General features: G+C 26.8%; 4 protein-coding genes and 1 long non-coding RNA gene across 10 annotated transcripts in view; 2 read left to right on the top strand and 3 right to left on the bottom strand.

Moving 5' to 3' along the window:
- The window catches only part of LOC132921486 (WD repeat-containing protein 47), a 48715-nt gene extending 43234 nt beyond the window's left edge, over window positions 1–5481 (bottom strand). Inside the window, exons 1-3 of the mRNA XM_060984526.1 lie at window positions 5393–5481; window positions 3095–4579; window positions 2868–3015 (exon numbers count right to left, since the gene is read on the bottom strand). Coding sequence (XP_060840509.1) covers window positions 2868–3015; window positions 3095–4579; window positions 5393–5466 — 1707 coding nt within the window. The 5' untranslated portion in view covers window positions 5467–5481. The remainder of the gene's footprint in view (window positions 1–2867; window positions 3016–3094; window positions 4580–5392) is intronic.
- LOC132921488 (tubulin-specific chaperone E) lies at window positions 194–12344 on the top strand. Of its 6 annotated transcripts, none has more exons than XM_060984535.1 (12): window positions 194–363; window positions 825–928; window positions 9412–9619; window positions 9679–9888; window positions 9956–10144; window positions 10209–10359; window positions 10429–10553; window positions 10624–10732; window positions 10802–10933; window positions 10994–11150; window positions 11212–11429; window positions 12076–12344. In XM_060984535.1, the coding sequence occupies exons 3-12, from the start codon at window positions 9423–9425 to the stop codon at window positions 12166–12168; spliced, it is 1581 nt and encodes a 526-aa protein (XP_060840518.1). In that variant the 5' UTR covers window positions 194–363; window positions 825–928; window positions 9412–9422; the 3' UTR covers window positions 12169–12344. The 6 variants fall into 6 exon arrangements, with proteins under 6 accessions (XP_060840518.1, XP_060840519.1, XP_060840517.1 ...); XM_060984536.1 differs by having other exon boundaries at window positions 194–367; XM_060984534.1 differs by lacking the exon at window positions 825–928 and having other exon boundaries at window positions 194–367.
- On the bottom strand, window positions 12184–19763 carry LOC132921487 (cleavage and polyadenylation specificity factor 73). Its single transcript, XM_060984531.1, has 14 exons — window positions 19543–19763; window positions 17227–17290; window positions 17066–17163; window positions 16847–16975; window positions 15658–15925; window positions 15449–15599; window positions 15203–15378; window positions 14745–14874; window positions 14505–14680; window positions 14287–14436; window positions 14102–14210; window positions 12703–13031; window positions 12507–12629; window positions 12184–12446 (listed from the first exon to the last, which is right to left on the bottom strand). The coding sequence occupies exons 1-14, from the start codon at window positions 19620–19622 to the stop codon at window positions 12342–12344; spliced, it is 2088 nt and encodes a 695-aa protein (XP_060840514.1). The 5' UTR covers window positions 19623–19763; the 3' UTR covers window positions 12184–12341.
- On the bottom strand, window positions 17498–19549 carry LOC132921489 (general transcription factor 3C polypeptide 5). Its single transcript, XM_060984539.1, is given in 3 exon segments — window positions 17498–18575; window positions 18657–18946; window positions 18948–19549. Coding segments are annotated over 3 exon segments (1530 nt in total). The 5' UTR covers window positions 19491–19549; the 3' UTR covers window positions 17498–17878.
- Window positions 19764–19886: 123 nt separating the features above from the next.
- LOC132921490 (uncharacterized) lies at window positions 19887–24796 on the top strand. Its single transcript, XR_009660893.1, has 3 exons — window positions 19887–20073; window positions 20564–20646; window positions 24693–24796. It is a non-coding gene; the product is annotated as an uncharacterized LOC132921490 (long non-coding RNA).
- Window positions 24797–26038: the final 1242 nt, after the last annotated feature.

The raw sequence follows: 26038 nt of genomic DNA, 5'->3' as shown, positions 1-26038 counted from the left end.
TCGGCCGCGGTGGTGCTGCGGTGGCCCCACCAAACGACGACCATATTGGGCTCGGTTGCCCGCGCGCGCGTTTGCCCGACGAACACGCGCGCCGCCGCCGCCGCCGCCGCTGCGTATATTGTTGTCGTGACGCATATTACCGCGAGACGTCCGACCAACAGATATTATATACGTGTATTGTTGTTCGCGCGCACCTACGGCGGCGGATCTGTGGCGAAATCGTCAACTGCGTATTTAATAAATATAATAAAAATATAATATTGTCGTGCGGCACCGCGACGACCGTTGAGGAATGCGCGGCGGCGTCTTGGCCCCGTTTTCGTCGTCGGCGACGCTGCAAAGTCCGAACCAGCCAATTCGCACGTAGGTATATACATTATTATTATTATTATTATATTGTCGTTGTTGTTATTACTAATATTAGTATTATTATTATTATTATTATTATCATCGTTATCGATGGACGTCCAGTGTTAGCGGCGTGCTGAAAAAGAGCGAGCTGGTTTGGGCGAGGAGGGGGGGGCAATTGCCTCAAGTCGTACACATAAATGGAATGGACGTGTGTGCGTGTGTGAGTGATAAATGTTAAAAATACAAAACAGATTTAACAAACTGTACCTAACAATTTTTTTTTGTATTTCGGGTAGACGGGTCCTTAATTATTTGTTTTGCCCCGAGTTTAAAAACTGTTCAGCGCACCGCTGTAATATGTGTGTTATATTAAGTAACGACGTTACTCAGTGTACCAAATAATGATATTATTCGCTTGCTATAGCTCTGCTATCATTGTTATTATTGTTATTATTATTATTATTATCATACAGATTCTGGGCGGAAACAATAATGTAACGACGCCTTTTAGGTCATAGGCAACACTAAGAGACCTAGCTGATTTTACGCTCTGCTGCAGGCTGCACACCCCCTACAGGTATAATAGTGAATAATAGTTGAACGCGTAGATGCTAGAATACTAGATAGTATCTTGTAATTAGTTATAAGTATTATAATAGCCTATACGATTCGACGCGGCGTAGAGATGATGATGAAATTCAAGCACACGCCTATAAGTTCGAATTTATATGGCTGCGCAGCATCGTCCAAAGCCGGCGCCCCCAGCGAGGAATGCGTCGTTAACGACACATTTTGCGAACGTGCGCTAGCTAACGCACCACCCGCGCCCATATAGAGAACATTTCAATAATAAAAGAGTCGGTATACGGCACTTTCGCCAAATTCCATCCGTCTTTTTTCGTCCGAGAAAATATTTTAATAAAATTAACAAAAACTGTTACGTAACTTACGTATATTAAAAATATTATTTAACGATAAACGTTTATAAACAAACGGGACAAACTGTACAATAATTTTCTGTACAGTTACAAGATATTTTAATTAAAATATTACTTACATTTTAGTCTGACTACCATAGTATAAAATTATAATAAAATATTCAATGGTACATAAGTCATATAATGTGTAATAACTAATAAGTCATTAAGTACTAAATTTTTTTATTTTTGTAATGTGTAGGTAAAACACAATTTTATTAATATATTCTTTACTCTATCATAATAAATAATATTAGTATTAGTTTAGTTAAAGTAATATCAGTATTATAACATTGTTATGGCTTTTATTAATTTTATAACAATTGGCAAAGAATAATTAAAATATGATAATTGAGTTTGAATCCAATACAAAACGTAAATCCGCGAGATGTGAATCATGCAGTTAAGTGATTAGAATAATTTATACATATAGTTATTAATTATTAGTTGGTTTTAAAAGATATATTAATACTTCTTAGTAAAGTATTACATTTTTTACATCTATATTAATTTTTAGATAATTATCAACTATTTTTTCACACAATACAATTTTTTGCACTAGTAGACAAGGCTCACCTTAACACCTTAACCAGTGGGTAGACCTCGCCCAACAAAAAGTTATCGAGAGCAAACAAAATACTAATACATAATATATATTAGCCTTGAGTACATACGCCTATTTACCACCTATAGAGCTATATTATAACATTTAGTATCTATTATATTATTAACAAAATTAGTAATACACTTAGTACTTTTTTATAATGTTATATTTGTAGTTTAAAAAAAATGATGGCCCGAGAACAACATTTTTTAAGGATCTAAATAATTTTTAATGTTAGTGATCTTAATGTATTAATCATAACTAAACTTTATATCAAATGTACAGATATGTGCGAATTGTATAATATACAATATACTGTATATATATCCCAGAATACACATGTTTATGCAATTTATATTTTCAAATAGTGAAGATAGCCATTACCTTAATGTTTTAAAAAAGTTTAAAAAAGAAAAATTAGTTTAGTTGAGTTAGCAAAACATAAATCGCATAATTTAATTAATCTCTATTGGAACGAGGATTTTTTTTTTTAGTAGATTCGTCAGTAAAAATGAATTAATCAAAAAAAAAAATGAATTATTTTGTAACGTTCCATAAACAGACGATATCCTTACTCTAGACTCCATAAACCAATAACGTACAAATAATTTTGAAAACATACATCTACACTTCTAAGAATGTTATTAGTGTAATAAACATTTGTTGCGCTCCTTGATTTATCTGATCTATTTATCTTATTAACATTGCATGACTGTTAAAATTGAGTTTTAAATAAAATTAGAAAATCAATGAAATAACTCAATATGATATGGCATGCTGCTAAATAATATTTAATATTCAATATCTACGCAATTTGCTAGATAATATAATATTTATATTTTTTAGTCTTAAAAATTTAGAGAAAAATGATAACATAAAATTAATAAGTTGTCTACCATTAAAAATATATAACATATATTATAGTTAGTTCTTACCTGAATTTCCTTCAAATGATCAGTTTCAGGAGACCATTCTCCTTTACTGCCATTTGTTACATTTATTTTTGTAGGGATTGGAGGTTTGGCTGCGTTATTTTTTGAAAATGTTGCCGTTTCAGACGGAATAATTTTACTTGATAATTCGCTACAAAATATTAATGGCAATGTTTATAAATTGAATAATATTATAATCATTATACGTATATATATATAATATACCATACCCATTTTCTTCTTGAAGTTTAGATTCTGTGCTACGCAATTGCTCTATAAGCTCAAGTCTTTCTCGCTCTTGATCTTGTAAAGCATCATGATACCTTTGTTTTTGCCGTTGATACTCTTTAAGCAAATCACACTGACTATTCTGCATATCAAAACTAGTACTAGATTGATTAATAGACAATGATTGATATCTATCAGTAAGTGAATCTCTTCTAGATGATCTGGTCGTATTTGACGTTGTTGTAGAATTTGACGATCTTCCCGGTTCTGGAGACGATAATTCCGAAAAAAATTTTCTATTTTCTTTTACAGGTGTCACAACTTCAGTAATAGATGGTAACTCTCCGTTTATACTATTCACGAAAACTTCACTTTCAAATAATTTATCTACTGAACTAGTCATCGGTGTATTACTTTTCAGTCCTGTTAAATGAAAACTAGCAAAAGACGATTTTACCAGATTTGACGGTGTGTTAGGTACTCCGATGGATGATATAAGAGATGACGAAGAAGTATGGTCAAGGTTTGGCAACAAGGAACGTGACATAATATCGGCAGCTGATCGTGGTCTAGTAAATGGCATTGCAGAATGTGGAAATTGTTTTGGTTTTATAGGAGTGACAAGCATGTGTTCCGTCCATGATGTTTCCAAAGACGGTCTCTCTAACTGTTCAAGTTCAACATTTAAAGTTTTTTGTTCAAAAGGCACAATAAAAGTTTCAGCTGGAATGCTTTGAAGCCATGACATCAAACTAAGATCTGTATCTTGATAACCTTCCGATCCATTAAATATATGTGAAAAATTTAAAACATTAGGTCCAAAAGGCTGTGTACTTCCAACTGCTTTTGATTTACAAAAATTACAACACGATTCATAAAGCATTCCTTTAATAATTAACTGAATGAGTCTGTCATTTATTGCATCTGGCATAACAGGTTTTTTGTCACATGGTAAAAATTTCATTACAAGAGGATAAACTTGTTGAAAGCATTGTACTCTCGCTGTACTAGGGTTCCAATCTTTATACCCTAAATTATCGGATAGTCTAGGTAATGTTAACATTAAACATAGATTAGAATATTCCTCTTTAGTAGGACATACTTTTTCTAACTCATTTAGAACTTTAACTACTTCTTCTACTGCAGTGTCTACACTTCCAACCACAGTTGCTTCGGATTTCATACATATTAGTTCGGCATATTTATGTCTAAGGATACAGTACCTGAATTTATTGGTAGGAAAAGTTGGTATAGCTTCCAATGGTTGAATGAACTCAAGTACGTCATCCCATTGGCCATCCAAAATAAGTTGACGAAGAAACAAAGCATCATCTGAATAACTTCCATTTATAACACCAGTTTCACGTTCTACGCTTAATTGAGATATATGAAGTTCGCGATTATGCAAAAACTCCAAAGTTAATCTAATAATATCTTCTTCCCGTACAGAAATCTTTGCAGTTGGCATCACGTAACATATACGCAATCTAGAAATAATAAAACATTTTTATTTAACAACAATATATAAATTTAATTTACTAAGAGAGAACAGGTTAAGGTAAGGAAACAAACAACACTGCCAGACATTTATACAAAAATAGTAAAGGAGTGCTCTCGTAGACACTCCTTTCCTGTTAGTTTATTTTAGTACACCAACAAATATACCCTTGCTATAATTGACATGTTTCATAAAGACGCATATAGGTAGTTCAAATGAATAATTATTAATAATAAAAATAACTCAAACATCAACATAAAACAATTTACAAACCTAAGTAACTTTAAAACATTTAATTGATTCATAAACTAGATACAATATTACTGACATTTACTGTACATATTTATAATTTAAATGCATCATTAACAACACAAACTTTAAACATAGAAAGATTACAAGATACTGAGTAGAATATTCTTAAAATAAACTAGAGAAAAAGAAAAAAAGAACAGTGCGCAAGTTCGTTTTAGTAGTTTTGTTTATCTCGAAACTTTTGGACATTGAAAAATATTAAATAGAGGGTTGTATCATGAAAGTTATATTGTAGAGTAATTCAAAAAGACACATGACAATGTTTCTCTAGAGAATAATGGATTGTTACTGCAGTATTTGTATCTGTATACATGTTATAAATAATGTAGTAAACTTGTAGTAAGTAGGTAAATAAAATAGGATGCTCTTAAGCAAATTAAAATGTGTATAGACCCTTATAATACATTTATATACAAATTAATATCTAATTTCGAAAGTATAACATGATTGTAGATGTAATCTAAATACAAATATATATATATTTACAAACCTTGAAATAAATTTTCTATGCATATTTTTTAAATGTCTGTTGAAATTATTTACATTTAATACAACTGTTACCATTACCAATACATAAAATACCTTTTAAATTATCAACGAAAAGAAAAAATTGTTATTTATTGTGGTCAGTTGTCGTCTGAAACTGAAACTAAACTAATTTCTTTAAAATAAGTGTTGTTAAAAAAAAAAAACATTCCAGTTCCTATTTTATGCTTAATTTATAAACAACTTATGTATAGGATGTACACAGAGCGATACAACACATATATAAAAGTGAAGTAATATATTAAAACCAGAAATGTAATTAAATATAAAATGCCTATGGTTTGAACTTTATATGTTATTTTACTTGTTATTAATAAGTTACACATATTATATCTTAAATATCATATTTTAAGTTTACATAAACATTCATCTTTTTTAAATTATAATAATTTAAATAAATATAAATGTTTAATATGTTTAATGTATTATATTATATCTACTTCAATAAATAACTTCCTAATTATGATTTATTATAAAAATGATATTTTTGGTTACAAAAAAAACTAGTTTGTTTATGGCTGATTTAGAGAGTTGGCAATAAAAACTTTAAAACACCCTATATAATACTGGAACTTCAATATTAATAATTATATATATGTTTAAATAATTGTATATGCAACACCAGAAAAATATAGCCCGTAGGCAAACTACATTGCTTATAAATTATAACCTACTTATAATAGATTAGTTCTCAAACAAATTATTAATGTATTGAAGACCCATTGCCTTTTAGTTACTTCATAAATCTATAGCAGATAAATATTACTGTAATAGTGATTTTTATAAGATCTCATTTGACTTAATAAAACAAATAACATGTGTTTAATTGCACTTTGAGCTTTAATACAAAATAAAAACAGTAAGTTTTAAAAGGAAGAAATAAAATATTAGTTTTACATTATACACAAATTGTTTAACACATTTTTCTTTACTTTAATTATACCTATAATTAATTCAAATTTAAACAAATGAAATTTGTCAAGGAAAATATAATACAAATAATTTATTTGTTTCTTGATACTAAAAGAGGTCAATCAAATATCAAAATGAAACCCATGAAGTTATAATATATATATATATATATATATATAAATACAACAATTGGCTTATTAAAATCCAATAAACTTTTTACAAACCTTTTTTAATATTTGTTGTTAAGAGTAACATAATTTCTGATAATTTCTTTAAGTGGCTTTAAATCTAATGGACCTATTGATGTACCTATTGCTTTATTCATTTTAAATGAAGGTCATGTAATAAATTTTCATGAGCATCATATTTAATAGGTAGTCGCTTTATGACCTGTCTTTTTTACACATACTTCCCCACCTTTCATTCTAATTCCTAACGACTGCCTACTCAAATATAGGTAGGTAATTATTTGATATTTAAATTTTAAGTTAGTTTATTTTGAAAAACACAGTTAACTGATCATTTTTATCAAATTCCATATATTAACAACTACATTTAATTGGTGTGACTTCCCTATTTTTTTTAAATGTTCAGACATAAAACAAATATTTTATTAAAATATCAGTCATTGTTTAAATTTAATTTAATAATTGTTTTACCATTGAGAACTAAAAACTATTTTATAACTATTTTTTTAAATTTAATTACATTATTTAGGTTAAAGTTATGAGGTAGATAAATATAAACAATTAAATAGATACAATATAAATAAAGTATAAATAGTATAATAATTACTATTATTATTACCAATTACTTAAAAGTTTGAAAAAATATACAAAATTACAAATTTATTAAAAATCATACTTTCATTAAATCATTACTGGTAAATAATCAATTATGGTTTAAATATTTTTATTATGTAAATACTCCTACTGTGGGTTTTAAAACAAAACACTATTCAATTAGTTACATTAATAAAATTAATACCCTTACTATTTCATCATTTACAAACAATGTTTCAGGATTTTCAATGACAAAAGTCTACAAAATTAAATGTATTTATATTATAAAAAAAATTAATATATTAATACTTAATAATATATTAGTTTCAATAAGTTCTGTCCATTACCCAACTAACTTGGTAGTAATTTTATATGTTATCTACCTATATACTAATACTTGCTTGAATAAAATGTAATATGACAGCATTGCATTAAACAAAAATAATTTAAGCAATAGAGAAAAACATCTATAATGCTATAATTGTTTTAAAACATAATTTCAGTAATTTTTTAGCTTCGAATAATTTTGAAAAGTATAACCTTACCTAACCGATAAATAGAGTATAGAAAATATTTAAACAACTTAGTAGGTAATACATTAATTATTCCTAACCAACTTTTTTTTTTCATTTTAACGCTAAAATAGAAACAAAATATTACAACAATAAGTAGGTACTAGGTAGAAAGGTATTGGTTTTTACTATCTATTGACACAATAAATGAGTAAATAGATGCCTGAATCCATGGAATATAAAAAGCTGGTGAGGTAAAATTAAAGTAGTTAATAACTCAGTGTTTACTCAATAAATCAAATATTAACATTGTTCTTATATTCTGTTTGGCTGTGTAAATACAATGTTAATTTTTAGGGGGAAATATCAATCAAAATAATTAATACTCAATACCTAGTTGTATTATTAGATAAAATTTTACAATTTTATAATGTATTGTTTAGTTACCTAGTTGGATAGCACAATAATACATTACACTTTACAGTTTACCCACACATGCGTATTCATTATTCTCACGAAAACTATACTACAGATTGACTACAAATTAACAACGTACCGTTAATAATAATTATTTTCGACGAGCAGAGTCTATGTGTAGGTAATGCCAGACTAGAGGTCAACAAACTGCCATAATTATTTATTATCTTTGAGACAAATCGATCGACAAAACTCGGGGCTTTGTAAACACGACGGACGTTCCAAAACCGTGGCTGTGGGTATTGACGATCTTGATATACCGACCAATTCAAAAAACCGAAATCGTTATTGAGAAATGTTATTGGAACGCCTACTCATTTGAATGTAGAAGAAAAAATAGTATAAACTTAACATCAACAAATAACATTATTACTAGTTATCACGATCGGAATGTGATAACAACTATCGAGAAGAATCAGCCGCCCCTAGACAATATTCGATAGCGATAAAAAATATTGACTTGGACTTGGGTAAAAATTTAGAATAAATACAAAACGACTTCAGACGAGTAAGTTATCGTCGTTATCTGCAAGATTCAAGCGACATGGTATGTTCATAGGAATTCTGTTTCGGTTCGTGTTTGCGCACGTTATCAATAACTGAAATAACTCTCGTTAGTCCATCAGACAGATTGTTATATATAGATATTTAAATCAAGAAATGGACCAAAAACATTGACTATAGATCTAAATAATATACATTTATGAATATATTTCTAAATTTCTGCTTTAAAATTATTTCGACTTTGATTATGTCGTTAGTGCCGATGTGCCATTACGTCACGGGCCCACCAAAAGTTCTGACCGTAAAAAAGTTATGATCATACCATTATATTTTGTGATCATATCACACCGTTTTGCAGATGGTTATGGACTTATAGTTATCAGGAAATCTATGTGCGTGTGACTGGTGTCTCACGAATCATCGAATCATGGCTCATGAGACGGATTCCATTTAACGATTTATTTTTGTTCAAAAACTTTGAAACTTCCAAGTTCCAATAATCTCCAAAGTTTAAGTCTGTATTTGATATAGGCGATAGGGCGTAGGTAGAGCTCAGTTAAGTTTGTACTTATTTATGGATACAATTTATTTCATATCGATTATTAAATGTTTTAAAATTGAACTAACTCCATTAGTCGTTTTGTATTAAACGTCCAGTGTTAAAGAATTATAATAGGTAATTAATGAGAACATTTTAATATTAATCCAAACTCTGTAGAGTTCGCTTTTCTTAATACTGAACAAAACTCTTTTCTTGACCTCAATTCATATTACAGATTATTAAATTATGGCTGCTGTCGAAAGCAATATCCATGATTCCGTGAGAGTTGGCCGAAAAGTGAGTGTTGGCGCATTCACTGGGTTTGCTCGATATGTCGGTCCAATCCCTGGAACAGAAGATTTATGGGTGGGAATCGAATGGGATGATCCAAACAGAGGTAAACATGATGGGATCCATAACGGTATCAGATATTTTAAGACTATGTAAGTATATAAAACTACATGTAGTCTTAAATCAATAACCTAAAATGTGTCAATTTTAGGATGCCCAATCCTAATGGAGCATCGTTTGTACGTTTAGAAAAAGTGATACCTAACAGCATCAGTTTTATAACTGCTTTTCAAAGTAAATACGGCCAAGATTTTGATAATAGTGTTCATCAAGATATAATTCAATTTATGAAACAGTCTAAAATGAGTAAATTGGCATCTTTTGATCTAGTTGGAATGCAAAAAATTAAGAAAAAGCAAGCGTAAGTCTCATATTTTTACTTATTAGTTAATCATTTCATTACTCATGTAAAATATTTTACTGTTTAGATGTTTTGATAAGTTAACTCATGTAAGTCTAAGTCATCATGGTATAACGGATGCTGGCGAACCAGAAGAAATACAAAATTGCTGTCCAAATATTGAGAATTTAGAACTTTGTGATAATTGTTTTACTGATTGGGAAACAGTATCAAAAATAACACGACAGTTAAAACATTTAACCTCTTTAGATTTAAGGTAATTGGTTAATTTATTATGTTAATTTCATTATACAATCCATCCTGACATAACATATTTTTAGCTTTAACACAATAGATCTACCACAAGAACCAATTCCAAAATTCAAAGAATGTTTTAAATGCTTGAAGAACATTATTTTAGGTAAGCTCTATTACAGCTGGCATGAAATCATGTCTTTGTCTGAAGCATTTCCAGTACTTGAAGTATTAGAGGTATGCATGCAGAGTAAACTAGAAATTAAATTGTATTATTAATATAACTTTCATTTTAAACATTATTAGGTCCCAGATAATAACATAGATAGACTTGAGAGACCTTCAATGTTCATGGAGAATATTTTGTACTTGAATCTGGAAAATAATAATTTATCATGGCAAGAAATCAATAAATTGCGCTTTTTACCAAAGTAATAACTAATACCTTTCAATCATTATTAAAATAATGAAATAAAATATTTTACTGTTTTAAATTATCAGATTAGAATCTTTAAATGTCAATCGAAATGGAATAAAAGAAATTCAAATTGTACCATCATCGTTTCCCTCACTTAAATTTCTGATGATCAGTGACAATGAGTTATTATATGTAAGACAAATTTACATGTTTGTTTTAAACATATCTTAAATTCATTATTATTATTATTTTTTATTCAAGTTTGAATCATTATGTGAGCTTAATAAACTACCAGCATTACGTTCTTTAAGAATTCAAAATAATCCTGTGCTTAAGGGAATGAGTGTTAGCAATTACACTTTACAAATAATAGCAAGAATTGCTAATTTAACGGTAAATAAATGTATACAACTTTATTAAACTAAACTAAATTTAAATTAATGATTAATTTAGACGCTAAATGGAACCATGATAACTCTTAAAGAGCGACAAACTAATGAAAGGGATTTCTTAAAAGATTTGGACATGATTTGGCATAGACAATTAAAAAGTGCAGAAGATAGAGCTGAATTCTTGACTAAACACCCCAGATACATGGAACTCATTGCTAGTAAATAATCAGTTATTATTTTATTTCATATAACAATATTTATAACATTATGTAAATTTAGAATACGGTTCTGATTACTCGGAAGAACTAAACACGTCAAACAAAATAAGAACCATAAAAATTAGAATTGTGAACTTTTGCAAAGAATCAAATACAGAAAAGGATGTAATAATAAAAACACTTCCAATTACTATGACACTTAATCGTCTCAAAGAACTTGGAAAACGTTTATTTGGTCTAGGCAACAAACAACTTGAATTTTCATATTTAACAAAAGAGGTAAATTTAAGTTGTAGTAAAATAAAAACCATGTATCTACTACTATTTTTTATACATTATCTTCTTTATCTTTGCCCATTGCTACCAGTTAAGTATTCTGCCCTAAGTCCTTGTCTTATATCTCCGAAAAGCTCTGTTTTTCACTTATACAAGTTATTTTTATATAATTTTCTATTTCTTCAGTCTTCTTTGGCCTCTCTTCCCTCCTACATTAATTTCCATAGCCACTTTTACAGCCACCAAGCTATCTCTCCTGAAAACTTGACCGAACCATTTAAACCTATCCTCCCCCCCCTCATGTCTATAATTGGTGCTGTTCCTAGGGTAATGTAGACTACCTCTATTTAATTAATTTATTATTCTATATTCCCTAGTCCCTCCATCCAACTTCACATTCTCATCTTTGCTACATGCCTCCTATGTTGTTTTATTGTTCACCGCTTTATATTTTATATGTTATATAATTTACTATGAATATAAAATATAATGGCTAGTAAATACACATTTAATATTATGTATTACATCAATAATTGTTTGGTATTATTTTTGTTTGTAACACTGATTTAGATTAAAAAAAAATGTTCTTCTCAACCAATTTATATATTATTATAAATAACAAAATCCAATTATATTACTTATTTTTTAGAAACCAGATATTGAATATTCCATGGAAAACATGAATCAATCATTAGACTATTATTCTGTTGAAGATGGAAACACAGTACTAATTAAATGGTAAAAATAGTAATGCAACTTTAATTTTTAATTGTTAATTTATTAATAGTATTTTTTTTAACTTTTTACATTTTTTTTTTGTACTCTTAACAATATATTATTGTTTCTCTGTTTCTCAAATTAAAATATCATGTATATAAAATTAATAATAAAAAAAAAAAAAAAAAATGGAACAAATTATGTTGTAGTATTTGTAATATTTAAAGGTGTTACAGTATTATGTAATCTAGATATGGCAGCCTGTACCATTCGTTGCAAAACTTCATCTTCACACGTTACTTCCTATAAAAAACAAACATCTAAAGTAAAATCAATTCAAAATAATATTAAATAAAAACATACCAAATTTTTTAAATTAATATTAGCTTTTTTTCCATCAACAGCAACAAACAACTTTTCACCTCTAAATATTTTTGGCACAGATTCTTCACCAAACATCTCTTGTAAGATTTCAATCAGACATTCCTACAAATGTTTTTTTTTATTTAATATTATTTTATTTAAAAACATTCAATTAATAAAATAAATAAATTTTTACTTTGAAATGCATATGGTCATACTCAGTAAATGGAACTGATGCCACATTTTTCATATCCCCATTACTCATTGACTGAATTTTCATTAACACTTGTACAACAATATCTGCATACATATCATTTTCAGGTGTAGTACTCCATTCTAGGGTTGCAAAGTTTTTATCCACGGAGACATCCACCGAGTTTAATACTCTTAACTTTTTGTTTGGAATAATTATTTCAGGTACACTACCAGTCAAGTGGGATAACATATTTTGTAATACTGTAAATGATGATGTAAATCTGTGAAGTTGTTTTTGATGAATTTCGCTTAATAACATATCAGAATATCCTTTGAAAAAAAAAAAAAAACTATTATCCATTATAAATATTAGTGATGAATGATAATAGATAAAAGTGTCTTCATAGTAATTTCTATTAAAATTATTTTAAATAAGCATTATATACTAATGTCTAAAAACATCAATTTTCTAAATATATGACTATCATTTTCAACCTTTATAAGTTTTTTTGATAAAAGTTTTCCTTTAATATCAGTATTTTAGTATTTAGAATATTTCTTACATTACACATTCAATAATTGTAAATTTTCAAAATAATAATAATGTGGAATACAATGACATGCAATTACCAATAATAAATACAAAAAAGATTCATAGAAAATAACCTAATAAAAAATATAAAAATAAATATATTATTCTTGTTTAAAATTATTATCAACAGACTTAAAAAAAGGGTGAGGGACAGAAATGTATAAAATATAAAATTAAGTTAATTATATGGATATTTCTAAATGTATTATACATCAATGTTACTTTATTAATTTACATCAAACGGATAGTAATTTATACTTCAAAATAAATAATAAATAATACTATGCATAAATTATACTTATTTATAATTATCTGACCACGGTGCTAAATAAAATGTTTTTCTTCACTACCAGGCAATTCCATAATATTTAAGACATTTTTTTATAAACTTTAATAAAACTTTAAAAAAAACTAATCAAAATTTTATTTTCTGTATTGAATTTACTTATTATACTACGAAACACTTATCATAAATATGCAATAATCATAGCCTTCAAACATAATAACAAAAAATATTAATTTATTGTTGTTTGCAATTAATTGTAGTATAGTCAATGGTTACAAAATATTTAAATTAAGTATTTCCTTTTTATCCATAATATAATATGTACTAGACTTTTATAAATGTAAGATATCAAAATACAAAAAAAACGTATCATAATTTTAATTATTTAGATTTAAGATATGCAGCAGATAATCACTTGGTGGAAAAGTAAAAATATTACATATTATATTATATTTTGATTTAAATACTAATCAAATATTTACTTGTTAAAATAAATAAAACTAAAATTGATAATTATCTTACTTGGGATATCTTCAGAGGCAAAAATATGGTAGCTAAAATTTTTTTTTAATAAAACGCCACTTAAAATATTATCTTCTGCTGGTTTCTCAACAGCTATTTCTCCCATTACCTAAACATAAAATATTTAATACAATCATTATTGCTGTATCGTATTAAAAAATGAATAAAAAAAAAATTAAACATACTTTAGCAGTTTTTTCACCAGTAAAATAAAAATCAACTCCTACAGTATTCCGAGGATTATAAACTTTAATATCTTCAGAGTTTTCTTCATATTCTCTAACCAAAGCAGATTTCAGCCTTTGCATTTCATTTTGTTCTCCATGTACTAACACCTAAGTATAAGAAAAATATAATTATTTCTTCAAATACCTTTATTTTATTAATTATTTGAGATGCTTACAATATGGGGTGGTTTTAAAATGTTTATAAATTCTCGTGTTTGTTGATAATCTGTATGTGCTGAAAATGAAATATAATCTACAGACATTTTCAATGGTAACTTTTGTCCAGTCATTGTTGTGATATCTTCAGGTTCAGATAAAATAGCTTTAGCTAGTGTTCCTTGTACCACATAACCTAAAATATTCATAATAATTAAAATATTTACTGTAATAAAATAAATTATTCATTTCTATTTTACCAGCAATTATAACTCCATTTTTACTATCTGTACACCACATTTCAAAAAGCTCTCTAGAAAGACCACTTTCCATGACACCAGGCGATGCCATTATAACACAAGGACCAATATCTTCAAAATGATCAATGCTCTAAAATAGTTATATTTAATAGTTTGTTTTAAAATAGTAAATTACAAATTTAATTATTGCTTAGATTTTAAATAAAAAATAGTAGAAAAGAGAAATGTTTCAAAAATTGACATTCCTAACTTAAAAGTACTTTATAATTTAAATCATATAAGAAAATTAAAATGAAGACAACTTATATTATCTTTCATATTTATAAATATAAAATTTAGCTTAAAATAAAAGTCATATTTAAATACTTAAGTTTTTTTTAAAACATTTTTAATTTTATTGTTTTATCATTATCAAAATATTAATTATATTTATAAAAATTAAATATTAAATAACATACTTTAAGATTAGTAATATGTTTAAAAACAAAAGGATTATTAACAGCAATTTGACGTTTTATACGATCATTCATAGCATTAATATATGTCTGATATACAGCCATACATTTTTTAGCTAACGAAGATGCATAATATATTGGAATATCGTGAAGTTCTGGGTGAAGACCCCAATATTCATCTAAAAATTAAAATAAAAACACGAATAATAATATTCCAATTTGTAACAATAAAAAATATATCCTTTTTACCTAAGATCAACAATAATTCTTGTGCTCGTCCTAACGCAAAAACTGGAATTAAACACCTTCCACCTCGATTAACAATATCATTGACAAGCATAGTAAAACGTCGTTCACGTTCTTCACGTTTTTCGTGAATATGAGTTCCATAAGTAGATTCCTTAACAACAAAAATAATTATAAATTTCTACATTTCTACTTAATTGTTAGTAATTTACAGTAATAAGAATTTCCGGCCTTGACGGTGGTATTTCAGCAGCCATTAAATGTCTGTCTTCTTGTCTTGAAAAGTCTCCAGTATACAAAACTTTAACACCAGCAATCTCAATCATGAACATTGCAGCACCTAACACATGGCCAGCATTATAAGCACAAAAACGAATACCTCCAACATCTTTTTCTTCGTGGAAATTTATCGTTTCAATACGATCCATACTCTTTTCTAAATCAGCTTCAGTATAAAGCATTTGTTCAGTTCCTATGTTGCTGAAATAAAAAATTGTTTAATTAATAAGAAATTTGATTTGCTTGCACACAACACACAAATATAAATTAATTCAATGTCAACAATATGACTATCTGTCTATCTATTCTATTTGAGTATGCAATAACAAATATTACTAATATTATTAGTAATAAAAATTGATGTATCTGATCTAATCTTTTAAATCAAGTATAATATATTGTACATATAAATTCTTTAAGATGTATATGAAATAATGAATAATTAAATTATATTTACATGTACAAAAAATGAAATAATAAAAACATGAATACAATATTTATTTGAAATTTCAAATGTTCTTAAAAGCTATATAACCTATAATAATTGAGAACACTTGAATTACTTCTAGACTCCAAAAATAGCACTTACTAAATTACTTCCGACTTTAGACAGTAACTATCTTATACTGGAATCACCACAGATAGATAATTAATAGATTTCTAGTTCGAATCACAAATATTTGAAATCCTAACTTATATTCATTGTGAATTAAAATTATTATTATATTTTTGTTAATAATGGTTATACAAGTGAAACTGACTATGTTGAATTGGTAATATTGAATAAGACAATCAACCAATCTTTAGCTAATTATCAGTTATTGATACAAATTATTTCACAAATTTATCTTTTAAATACTAATTGATGGTATAAAATTAATATTTTTAAAAATTAAGGAAATCAATATAATAATTAATACTATATTAATATTACAAATGTATCCCATGAAAGGTAATTTGAGTAAAAAAAAAGTTGCCTACCTAGATTTGGGAAGCAATTTATGAGCGCTCCAACAAATTAATAATTATTTATTACCCTACTTAGAGAAAAAATAGTTAGAGTACAGTGTCTTTAAACTATATAGTATGTATCACCAAAATAACACTGTAAAAATAAATTACCTGACTTTAATGTAATCTGACAATAACCATCTATAAATGGCTTTGGTAGCATGAGTCATATAACATTTTCCTTTGAATTTAGTCTTAAGTAAAAACCATGGTAATGCTCCACTATGGTCCAAATGAAAACTATATAATATAATAAAAATACATATTAATTATAATTATTTACACACAATTTTAGTTTTCTATAAAAGTATTTATTTTATTTTTATTTACTGAGTGATTAATAGTAAATCAATTTCATTTGCTTCAATGAGGTCCACAAACGGCAATGCATCTAAACCTTGAAGACCTGGATGAATTCCACAGTCAAGCTAAGAAATAATATGGCTAAGTTAAATAAAAATATAAATTCACAAATAGAACTTAAAACTTGCCATAATTTTTTTTCCTTTGAATTCCATAACAATACATGATCTACCAACCTCTTGTCCAGCTCCTCTGAAATAAAATATAAATGCACAATTAATATTTTATAGCATTACATAAAATACAATATTTGTAATAATATAATTTACATTATCAGTTCGGTAACAAAAAATCACCAATAAAATATATTATTATTTATTTTAACTAATAATTATTTCAGTCACTTATTATTATACACATACATATTTTAAAAGTTGATAGATTAAAAAAAAACTGAAGTTACATTCTATTACAAAATGTATATTTTAAACATGTTATTTTTACAATTAAAGTAGGTAATAGGTATGAAATTAAATTTAACAAAATTATATAAAATTAAATTATTAAAGTTTATAAATGTGCAACTTAAAATATGAAAAACATGTAAATATTATAAAACAATTGAACATAAGTACAATCAAATTTTTAATTAAAATTGTATCTTGGAATAATTTTTTAAAACAATAAATAATATTATCTATAAATACTAATTATACAATATTTTTTTTAGACATCAATATTAATATAATGATTACATTTTCTAATGAGCTACTTTTAGATATTGGTTATAGATAATAAATTCATTTCTAAAATTCTATGGAATATATTTATTTATACTATTCATATTTCCAAAGTGTCCATTTTTAAATCTGCATCGTCTTCTTCGTCGCTACAAGGATTCGAATTTGGAACCTCTGTTTTAATATGATTATCTGAAAAAATTATTTTAGCAAGTTCTTCGCGATCTAGATTAGTGGACCAGTTTTCATATTCATCTTTAGCCACTTCAATTTCTGAGTAACACTCGTTATATTCATCTCCAGTTTGTTTATCTTCATCAATTACTTCTTCCAATCTTCTCATAATCTGTTGTCTAGTATAATCCAAATTGTCTTCTTCCATATAATTACTGTATAACTTAATATGTTCATTTCCACAAGTAGGTAAATTACCAGCTAAATACTTCTGCCATGCTCTTTCTAAATACCCGTACATGACATTTCTTATGTCTTCTATGAACTCTTTTTTAAGCCATCCAGCGTGTTTACTACAAGTAGTTGATAGAGATGCATTTTTAAGCATCTCTTTCACTTCGGGCAAATGTATATCACATAATTGATAGTTAGCAACAATTGATAAAGGAAATGAATTTGGAGAAAAATAAAATTGTTTTTCAGCAGTATTAGGATTATAATCTTCAATGTTGAATTTAGCAATTTTAGGATTAGACGAATTGTGATCATCAAACCATTGATTTCGAATCTCAATTACTTGATATATGTAGTTAGACGGATCATTTTGGTAATTATATCCATGCCTGTAAATAAAGATACAAATTTAATTTATACATTTCTATTCATGAAAAATAAAAAAATAAAAAAACCATTAAATAAATTACCTGACCCACATGCGCCGAAATGGTCCAGTAGTGGTAAAATAGCCAGTGGTTGGCAATAAGTATTTCATCTTTTCCTTGTTTATAACTTTGGCAAAATGAAACAATGCCGGTTTTACCCATATAGGCCTTTTTTCAAATAATCTATCCATCAGTCTTTTTTCATCCGGTGAAAACATTTTTACAGTTAAACAATACTTTAATAAATCCAGAGGCATGGGCGGTAGTTCAGTATCCTCAAAACGATTATTCTTAGTAAAATTGCGTACGTATGGTCTTAATCTATGTTTTTTTAGACAACATATCCAATTTTTTAAGATTTACAAGATCATAAAAATCTGTCTGAGGTTCATTGAATTTACTTAACTTGCTTGGGAGTAATGATAAAGGCACATCTTTTTCTAAAGCCCAATTTATATCCAATAATTTATTTGTTTGCCATAACTCAGAACAATTTGGCTTAGGTGGAAAATATGCAAAATCCATAATACTTGTAAAAGTAAACGTTTTTTGTACAAATCCAACTATATGAGCAGGTAACACTTCTATAGGGATTTTTTCACCAGTTTTTTTATTTATTTTATATTTTGTCTTTACAGAGATCAACAATGAACGATCATAATGTTTGTTTCCTGAGAGTGGTGGTCCAAAATCTGATTTAACTAAGTTGACAGATAATGTAGCTTCTGAATTCTCAAATGCATAAGTAATCTCATCAATACCTCCAAGTTTGTCGATTGCTCGTTCAGCATTATTAACAATACCAGGATACATTACACAATTTAAAAGTTTTAGTTTGGAAGGACTAATAATTTCAGTTTCTTCTGATGATTCCATTATTAAAATTTAATGAAACATAAACTAAATAATAATGATATTAATGGCTTACAGAGGTTTTATAGTAAGTTTATCATTTTCTTCTTCAGATATCTGAATTTCCTCACCCTTCTTATCTTGAACGGACAACATTTTTCCTAAACAAAACTAAATAAAAGACATAAAACAAACCTAAAATAACAATAGTTACTTAATTGTAATATTGTAAATTATAATAAAAAGGAAAAATGTTTTAACTTGTCTTTTATGTTTATTTAAAATTTGAGTTTAGTGATAATTCTTAAATCTTTGAGGTTACAATTCAACCGGTAGAGTTGTTGTAGTAACCACTGTAAACTAAAACCACTTTGTTTGTTACCACATTGATAATACGTAAACAAATAGAGCGATGTCGATTTCGGATTTTGTCGATTTGTCATTCTGAACTCTGAACACGGAACAGTGAACACAATGACGATATACTTTTATAATAATATATTATTGTACCTACAATTATGAATATTTTTTTCGTTTTGTTCAAAAAGATTTGAAATAAATATTTCCATGAAAACTTGGTTACCAGAAGAGATATTATTTTGAACAAGTAATAAAAATTAATTATATTGTAGAACAAATTTTGAATTTTTGTTCTACAAAATGTATAGTTTATAACACTTCTTATAGGTCTATGAAATATTAAAAAACTTTTGTATAAAAAAACTTTATGTTTAGAATGTTTAGATAGTATAGACTAGTAGGTATGTTCTATAATTTGTATTTTTGTGGTTATGATTTACACAGTCATAGTGTAACAAATATTTATAAATATTATAATATAGATACCAAATGGTTAGTTTATGTTTTATTACAAACGTATTCTAGATAGACTTATGGAACCTATATTATAATAATAATATAATATATTAATTTATTTTGATGAGTCTTGATTACAAGGCGTTATACGTAGGCAATTAAATATACGGTTATTTGTATTTTTTTTAAAGAATAATGATATTTTCAAAGACCTATTTATTATAATTTATAATATATTAAGTATGAAAAAAATAAAAAAATATTATTTTTTTTTTTTGTAGGAATTTAATTAACATAATTATTTTATAATAAAATATGTTAAATTAAATATGAATATATGACGTATAATGGAAGTAATGTAGAGGTAAGGTATCAAATTTTATTTTCATTATAATCATTTAGTCTTATGTACAATAATTTTTCAATTTCCTCCTTTCGTTTTTGTCTGGAAATGTGAACAAAGTTACGCAACAATAATAAATCATAAAATTAATTTACTATCTATATTATAATATTATATACATAACAAATTAGAAAATTATTTGGATATAGGAAATAATTGTTTAACAGATTTGTAGAAAATAAATAAATTTCATTATTGATTATAACAGTGTAACCTATTTATTATATTTATAGACAATGAAGTAGGTTATATGATATAATATAATACTTGTATATTTTTTTTTTTAAATAAAACATTTAATGCAAAATTGAATTTTAGTAGGTAGATATTAATTTTTGAAACAAAATTAATTCCTATTTTTTATCACAAACGGCACGGGATTTATTTTCATTCAGTTCTTTTTCTGCGGATAACTGAATTTTGGGAAGCTGCCCGTCTCTCTAGCAACTGTTCCTATTTTCAGTTTTTTTTAATTATTGAAAATGATAATAAAACACACACTCACATTATTATAAAATCTTTATATTCCTCACTCTGCTTCAAATTTAAAATATGGTGAATACATTTTATGAATTTTTATTGAATTTTCTGATTTATATGGTTATTGAACTATCGAAGTAAACGTAAAGAGAAAGAGGGAGTAGGTAGAAGGTATTATCGAATAAATGATGCATGGATATAAAGCAGAATATAATAGTAAATAGTAAATGACAGATTATATGTAGGTATACTCGTACATACGACAAGGATGACCAAACCCACACAGTTTTTATTGAATGAAAAAAGGTTTTAAAGCTCACAACACTTTTGCTTCAACTACCTTTTATTAGGTTAACAACCTTGAACTTTAATAAATTTTGATTTTTTTATCATGTTTTATGATGTCTAAAAAGAAATGAGATTTCGGTTGTTGGTTATTGAATTGAGTCGTTGATTCATGACAATAACTGTGAAAAAAATATAATAAAGACCCCCCGCTTTAAGTATAAATAAAAGTAAAAGTAATAAACAGTGTGCAGATTGTATTTCAAAATAAAAACAAAAAATGTTGCTAAATTAGTCGTTTGATTTCGTTTTCAAAGTACACTACGCGAATATACTTGTAGAGTGCGGATACTTCGTATATACAAGGGTAAAAATATGATGATGATGATAATATTATTTTTTTTTCTTGCATTTCTACTAAAGCCATAAGACTAAGACAGACGTATCTAATCCTATATTATCCCTAAAGCATATTATATAATATTGCGCTTTATACCCGTTATAATAATCATACCGGGTCACAATCAATGTCGCCTTAAAAAATTCGAAACGGACGCGTTTGCAACAGGGTATAAATGGAGAGGTTCACGCGGGAATACAGCGTAGGACGTGCCAACGGTTACTATGGTTACGAGTAATAATATGGTTTCTGTATAGTAATGCTATTATAAGTGTTCGTCGGCTGACGCAAAGTTTAATGTCCTGCAAAAAAATAAATGTCAAAATAAGTACGCGAATGTAATACAAAATATGTTTTTCTTATGATATTATGTATAATGTAGCCATGTAGATACACGCAGTTGAGCATAATATACTGTATTAGCGGTTATATAACAATAATAATATACTAATATGATGTACGTGCATGCGATCGCCGATCAGTATTTTAGAACGTAATATATTTGGTAGGTAACATATGTTATGCCAGAGAATCGTTTTGGCGTGGATGCTTATATCCATATATAGGTATAGTTATACAATATAAATTCGGAAATTGTTTTTCCTCTTACTTTGCAGATTAATTCGTACGTGATTTTTGGCATTAAACGATATTTATCGACACACACACACACACACACACACACACACACACACACATATATATATATATATATATATATAGATAGATAATACCTACGTGATTCTCGATGTAAAAGCAACTAAGTGAGGAAAAATTGTTGACGCACTACTTTTTTTTCTTCTTAAGACTTTAACAGCATCAGCTGTGACCTAAGAATGGCTGGTTTGAAAATCATTTAAAAAAATTATTATACGAGTGCGTTTTAGCTCAGATTACTCCTAACTAAAAATATACTTTACTACTGGTTATAAATATTAGTTTTATTATTAGCTAGTAATATTTATAAAATTATAACCAATTATCTTACTCAACATAGGGACAGAATTGTAATTACATTTTTAGATTAGCAATAACTTATTTAAAATGTACAGGTCTATCAATTATTATTCTTGGATAAACTATTATAAAATTATTTATATTTTTTGTATCTAAATCCACTTTTTTAATAAAAAAAAAATATTACGATTATTAATTACCCAAAAATGTTCATAGTAGAAAATTAAATTACTTTGATGAGTCAAAAATAGAAATTTCCAAGTAGGCACTATTCAAAAATATTAGGGAAAAAAATCTGTATCTTACTCTAATTTTATTAAATTTGTTTTTTTATTATTAATTTTAAAATATTTTAATTAATAAATATACATAGTCAATATTCTTCTTATTAGCAACTAAATTTGAAATTTTGATAAAATTTGTTAAAATCGATAAAATTCATTAACTATTTTATGATTAAAAATTCATTTAACTTTTTACATAAGATTGGAAAATTTGAAACAATATTTCCCATAAGTTATTTTACAAAAATTAAAAAAAAAATTTTGCTTAAAACCACATTGATTTTATCTAGGAATTAAAAGTTCATTAAAATTGCTAATTATTTTGTAGACATACGTATAGATTGATTGTTTTTAATTTTATTGAATGGTTTATCATTGAATTAAAATTTAACACATCCATTACAAAGACAAGGTGCATAATATAATATCTACAATACAACGGGAGGGTTACCTAATTTTTCACTTTAATAATAATAACTTGTTGTGGTTAATATAGGTAGTCAGTTTTGGTTATTTTGTCATACTTTAAAGAATAATAATTGTAGATTTAAACTATTAAATAATTTTTAAATATAAAAATTATTCATAACTGTTAGGTATACTAACAGGAATATTATTCGATATTATTTGTTTGTCTTGTTGTTTTAAATAAAGTAATTACCTATAAATTCATATTAAAAAATATATTTAAATAAATTATTATTATTATTATTATTATTTTAAATTATAATTATCCGTGATCGAGCATAAATAAAGATATTACAGTTACATATGCATAAGATAAATTACATCACACTAATTAAATCATAATTTATACTTGTACTTGTACATATAATATATAGATATTATTTAATGAATTCAAATAGTTATATAATTCATAAAGTTATTAATTTTATACTGTGATAACATTAAAATAAAATAAACAATATATTAGATGTATAAAAATGTTAACAATAATAATTAAATAAGTAGAATTATTTAGTTAATATTCTTATACCAAAATACATTTTGAAAGGATAATCAGACGTAAAGAACAAATAAATTACTTTTTCAATAATTTCATATCTAATCCCGTAAATACTTCTATTATATTTTTTTGATAATCCCTTATAACTACCCATGTATTATATATGGAATTCCGAAAATTATATTAGATCATTGTCCAAGTAAGGATTTGAAGAGTAAATTTAAATCTATTGGAAAATGTTAGTTTGTACGATTACTGATTAGATACATATAGCGCGACTGGGACGAAAAAAGTTGGAATTTAGATCTAGAATGGCCACATCTGTATATTGTTTGTAAAATAAAAAAAACATAGTGAGAAAAACCAAAAAAGCCAAAAACCACCTATTTTACGCCATAAATATTTTAAAATACTGAACTTATAACTTATGTGACAAACTATAGTATTTTTAGCTAATTTATTATAAGTTTCTTTTAACTAAAACAAATTATTTTTTTTTTATACTTTACTTGTTATACCTAAATTGTAAATAATTTTATAATTATTAAATTCAGCTTGTACATCTTTCTCATACAGTATAATAGTTAAAAAATATCTTTAAAAACGTATCCAACATTTGTATTTTTATTTACAGTGCTTGATTTGGAAAAAAACTAGAAGAGGGACTCAGTGGATGTTGGATGAACGAGCGTTCCACACAAAATTCAATATCACATTACTGTGCGGAGCAAAGCAAAGCAAAAGATTATGGGTGGCTGAAGGTGATGTGGGGGACATCACCTTCAGCCACCCATAATCCCCAAAAATCATTACATTTATTATATAAAAATATTTTAAAATAAAGAAACACTTAATTATTTATTACACATTATCCAATGATATTATAATTTAAATTACGATTTATAAAGATATATAACATGTTATTATAATAACTCCATCAATACACTTACAAAAAACTTATCATGTATTATTACCTATACATATATACATAAATACACCCATGTATACAGACATACTGCAGTATTGTGCGACACAAACGTCGTCGAGAAACGATTTTATGGTATACAGCACAACCCGTGGTTGAAGTCTGAAGATATAAGTATGACGTAAAAGTTTAGCTACCGAGAACAACAAAAATAATATAAATATATAATGCAATTTATTGAATAAAAAAAAAACAGTATTGTACATCGACAAATGGGCTTCGAATCAAACGTATATTATATACGTGTACATTAAAGCAATAACAATAGAATAAATATCACGTACATCGATCGGCGTTTACGATCCTATGTGCGAAAATAAAAAGAATGAAGAAAAACGTCCGAGGGACTGTTGTCGGCGGTCGTATGGCGAAAAAATCGTATACACGCACGGCTTTCAAAAGACGCAAACTAGGTACGCAAATACGAAAAGAACGTGTTGGAAAATCTCTGGAAAAGTCTTAAGATCCCGTGAAAAGTTTGTACATAATAAATAATTGTTTAATATTTTAACTTTTAATTTTTTGTCCGAGACGGGGGATTTTTCCGTTCGGTGTGCGGGAGATGCACGGATAATGTTCTAGATTCTTCTTTTTCTTTTTATTATTATCATTTTTATTATTCTTATTCCTAATCTTATTATTATTATTAATATTACTATTTTTATTATTATTATAATTATTTTATTCTCATAATAACTTTTATTTATATTATGCGTTTATCGGCGATTGCACTATTGGGATTTCTACGGTTTCTTGTTATTTGTTACAGAACACGATATCGGTCCTGTGTTATCGCTAATGAACCGGGTATAAAAGGCCCTGTGAAACGACCAGCATTGACATTCACTGTCCGTCCTCCGTCGTAGCAAGACCCACCCGGGCAGACTTGCGCGACTAAGGAAGGCATCTATAATGTCTATATTTTTTGTCAGAGATTTTTTGATTTTTAGTATATTATGTTGCCTGCACATTATATCGCTTTTACTCAAATTATT

Source organism: Rhopalosiphum padi, chromosome 2 (genome assembly GCF_020882245.1).
Source record: "Rhopalosiphum padi isolate XX-2018 chromosome 2, ASM2088224v1, whole genome shotgun sequence".
NCBI classification, from domain to species: Eukaryota; Metazoa; Arthropoda; class Insecta; order Hemiptera; family Aphididae; genus Rhopalosiphum; species Rhopalosiphum padi.
Note: the sequence above shows the minus strand (reverse complement) of the source record. Positions and strands in the feature narration are given on the sequence as shown.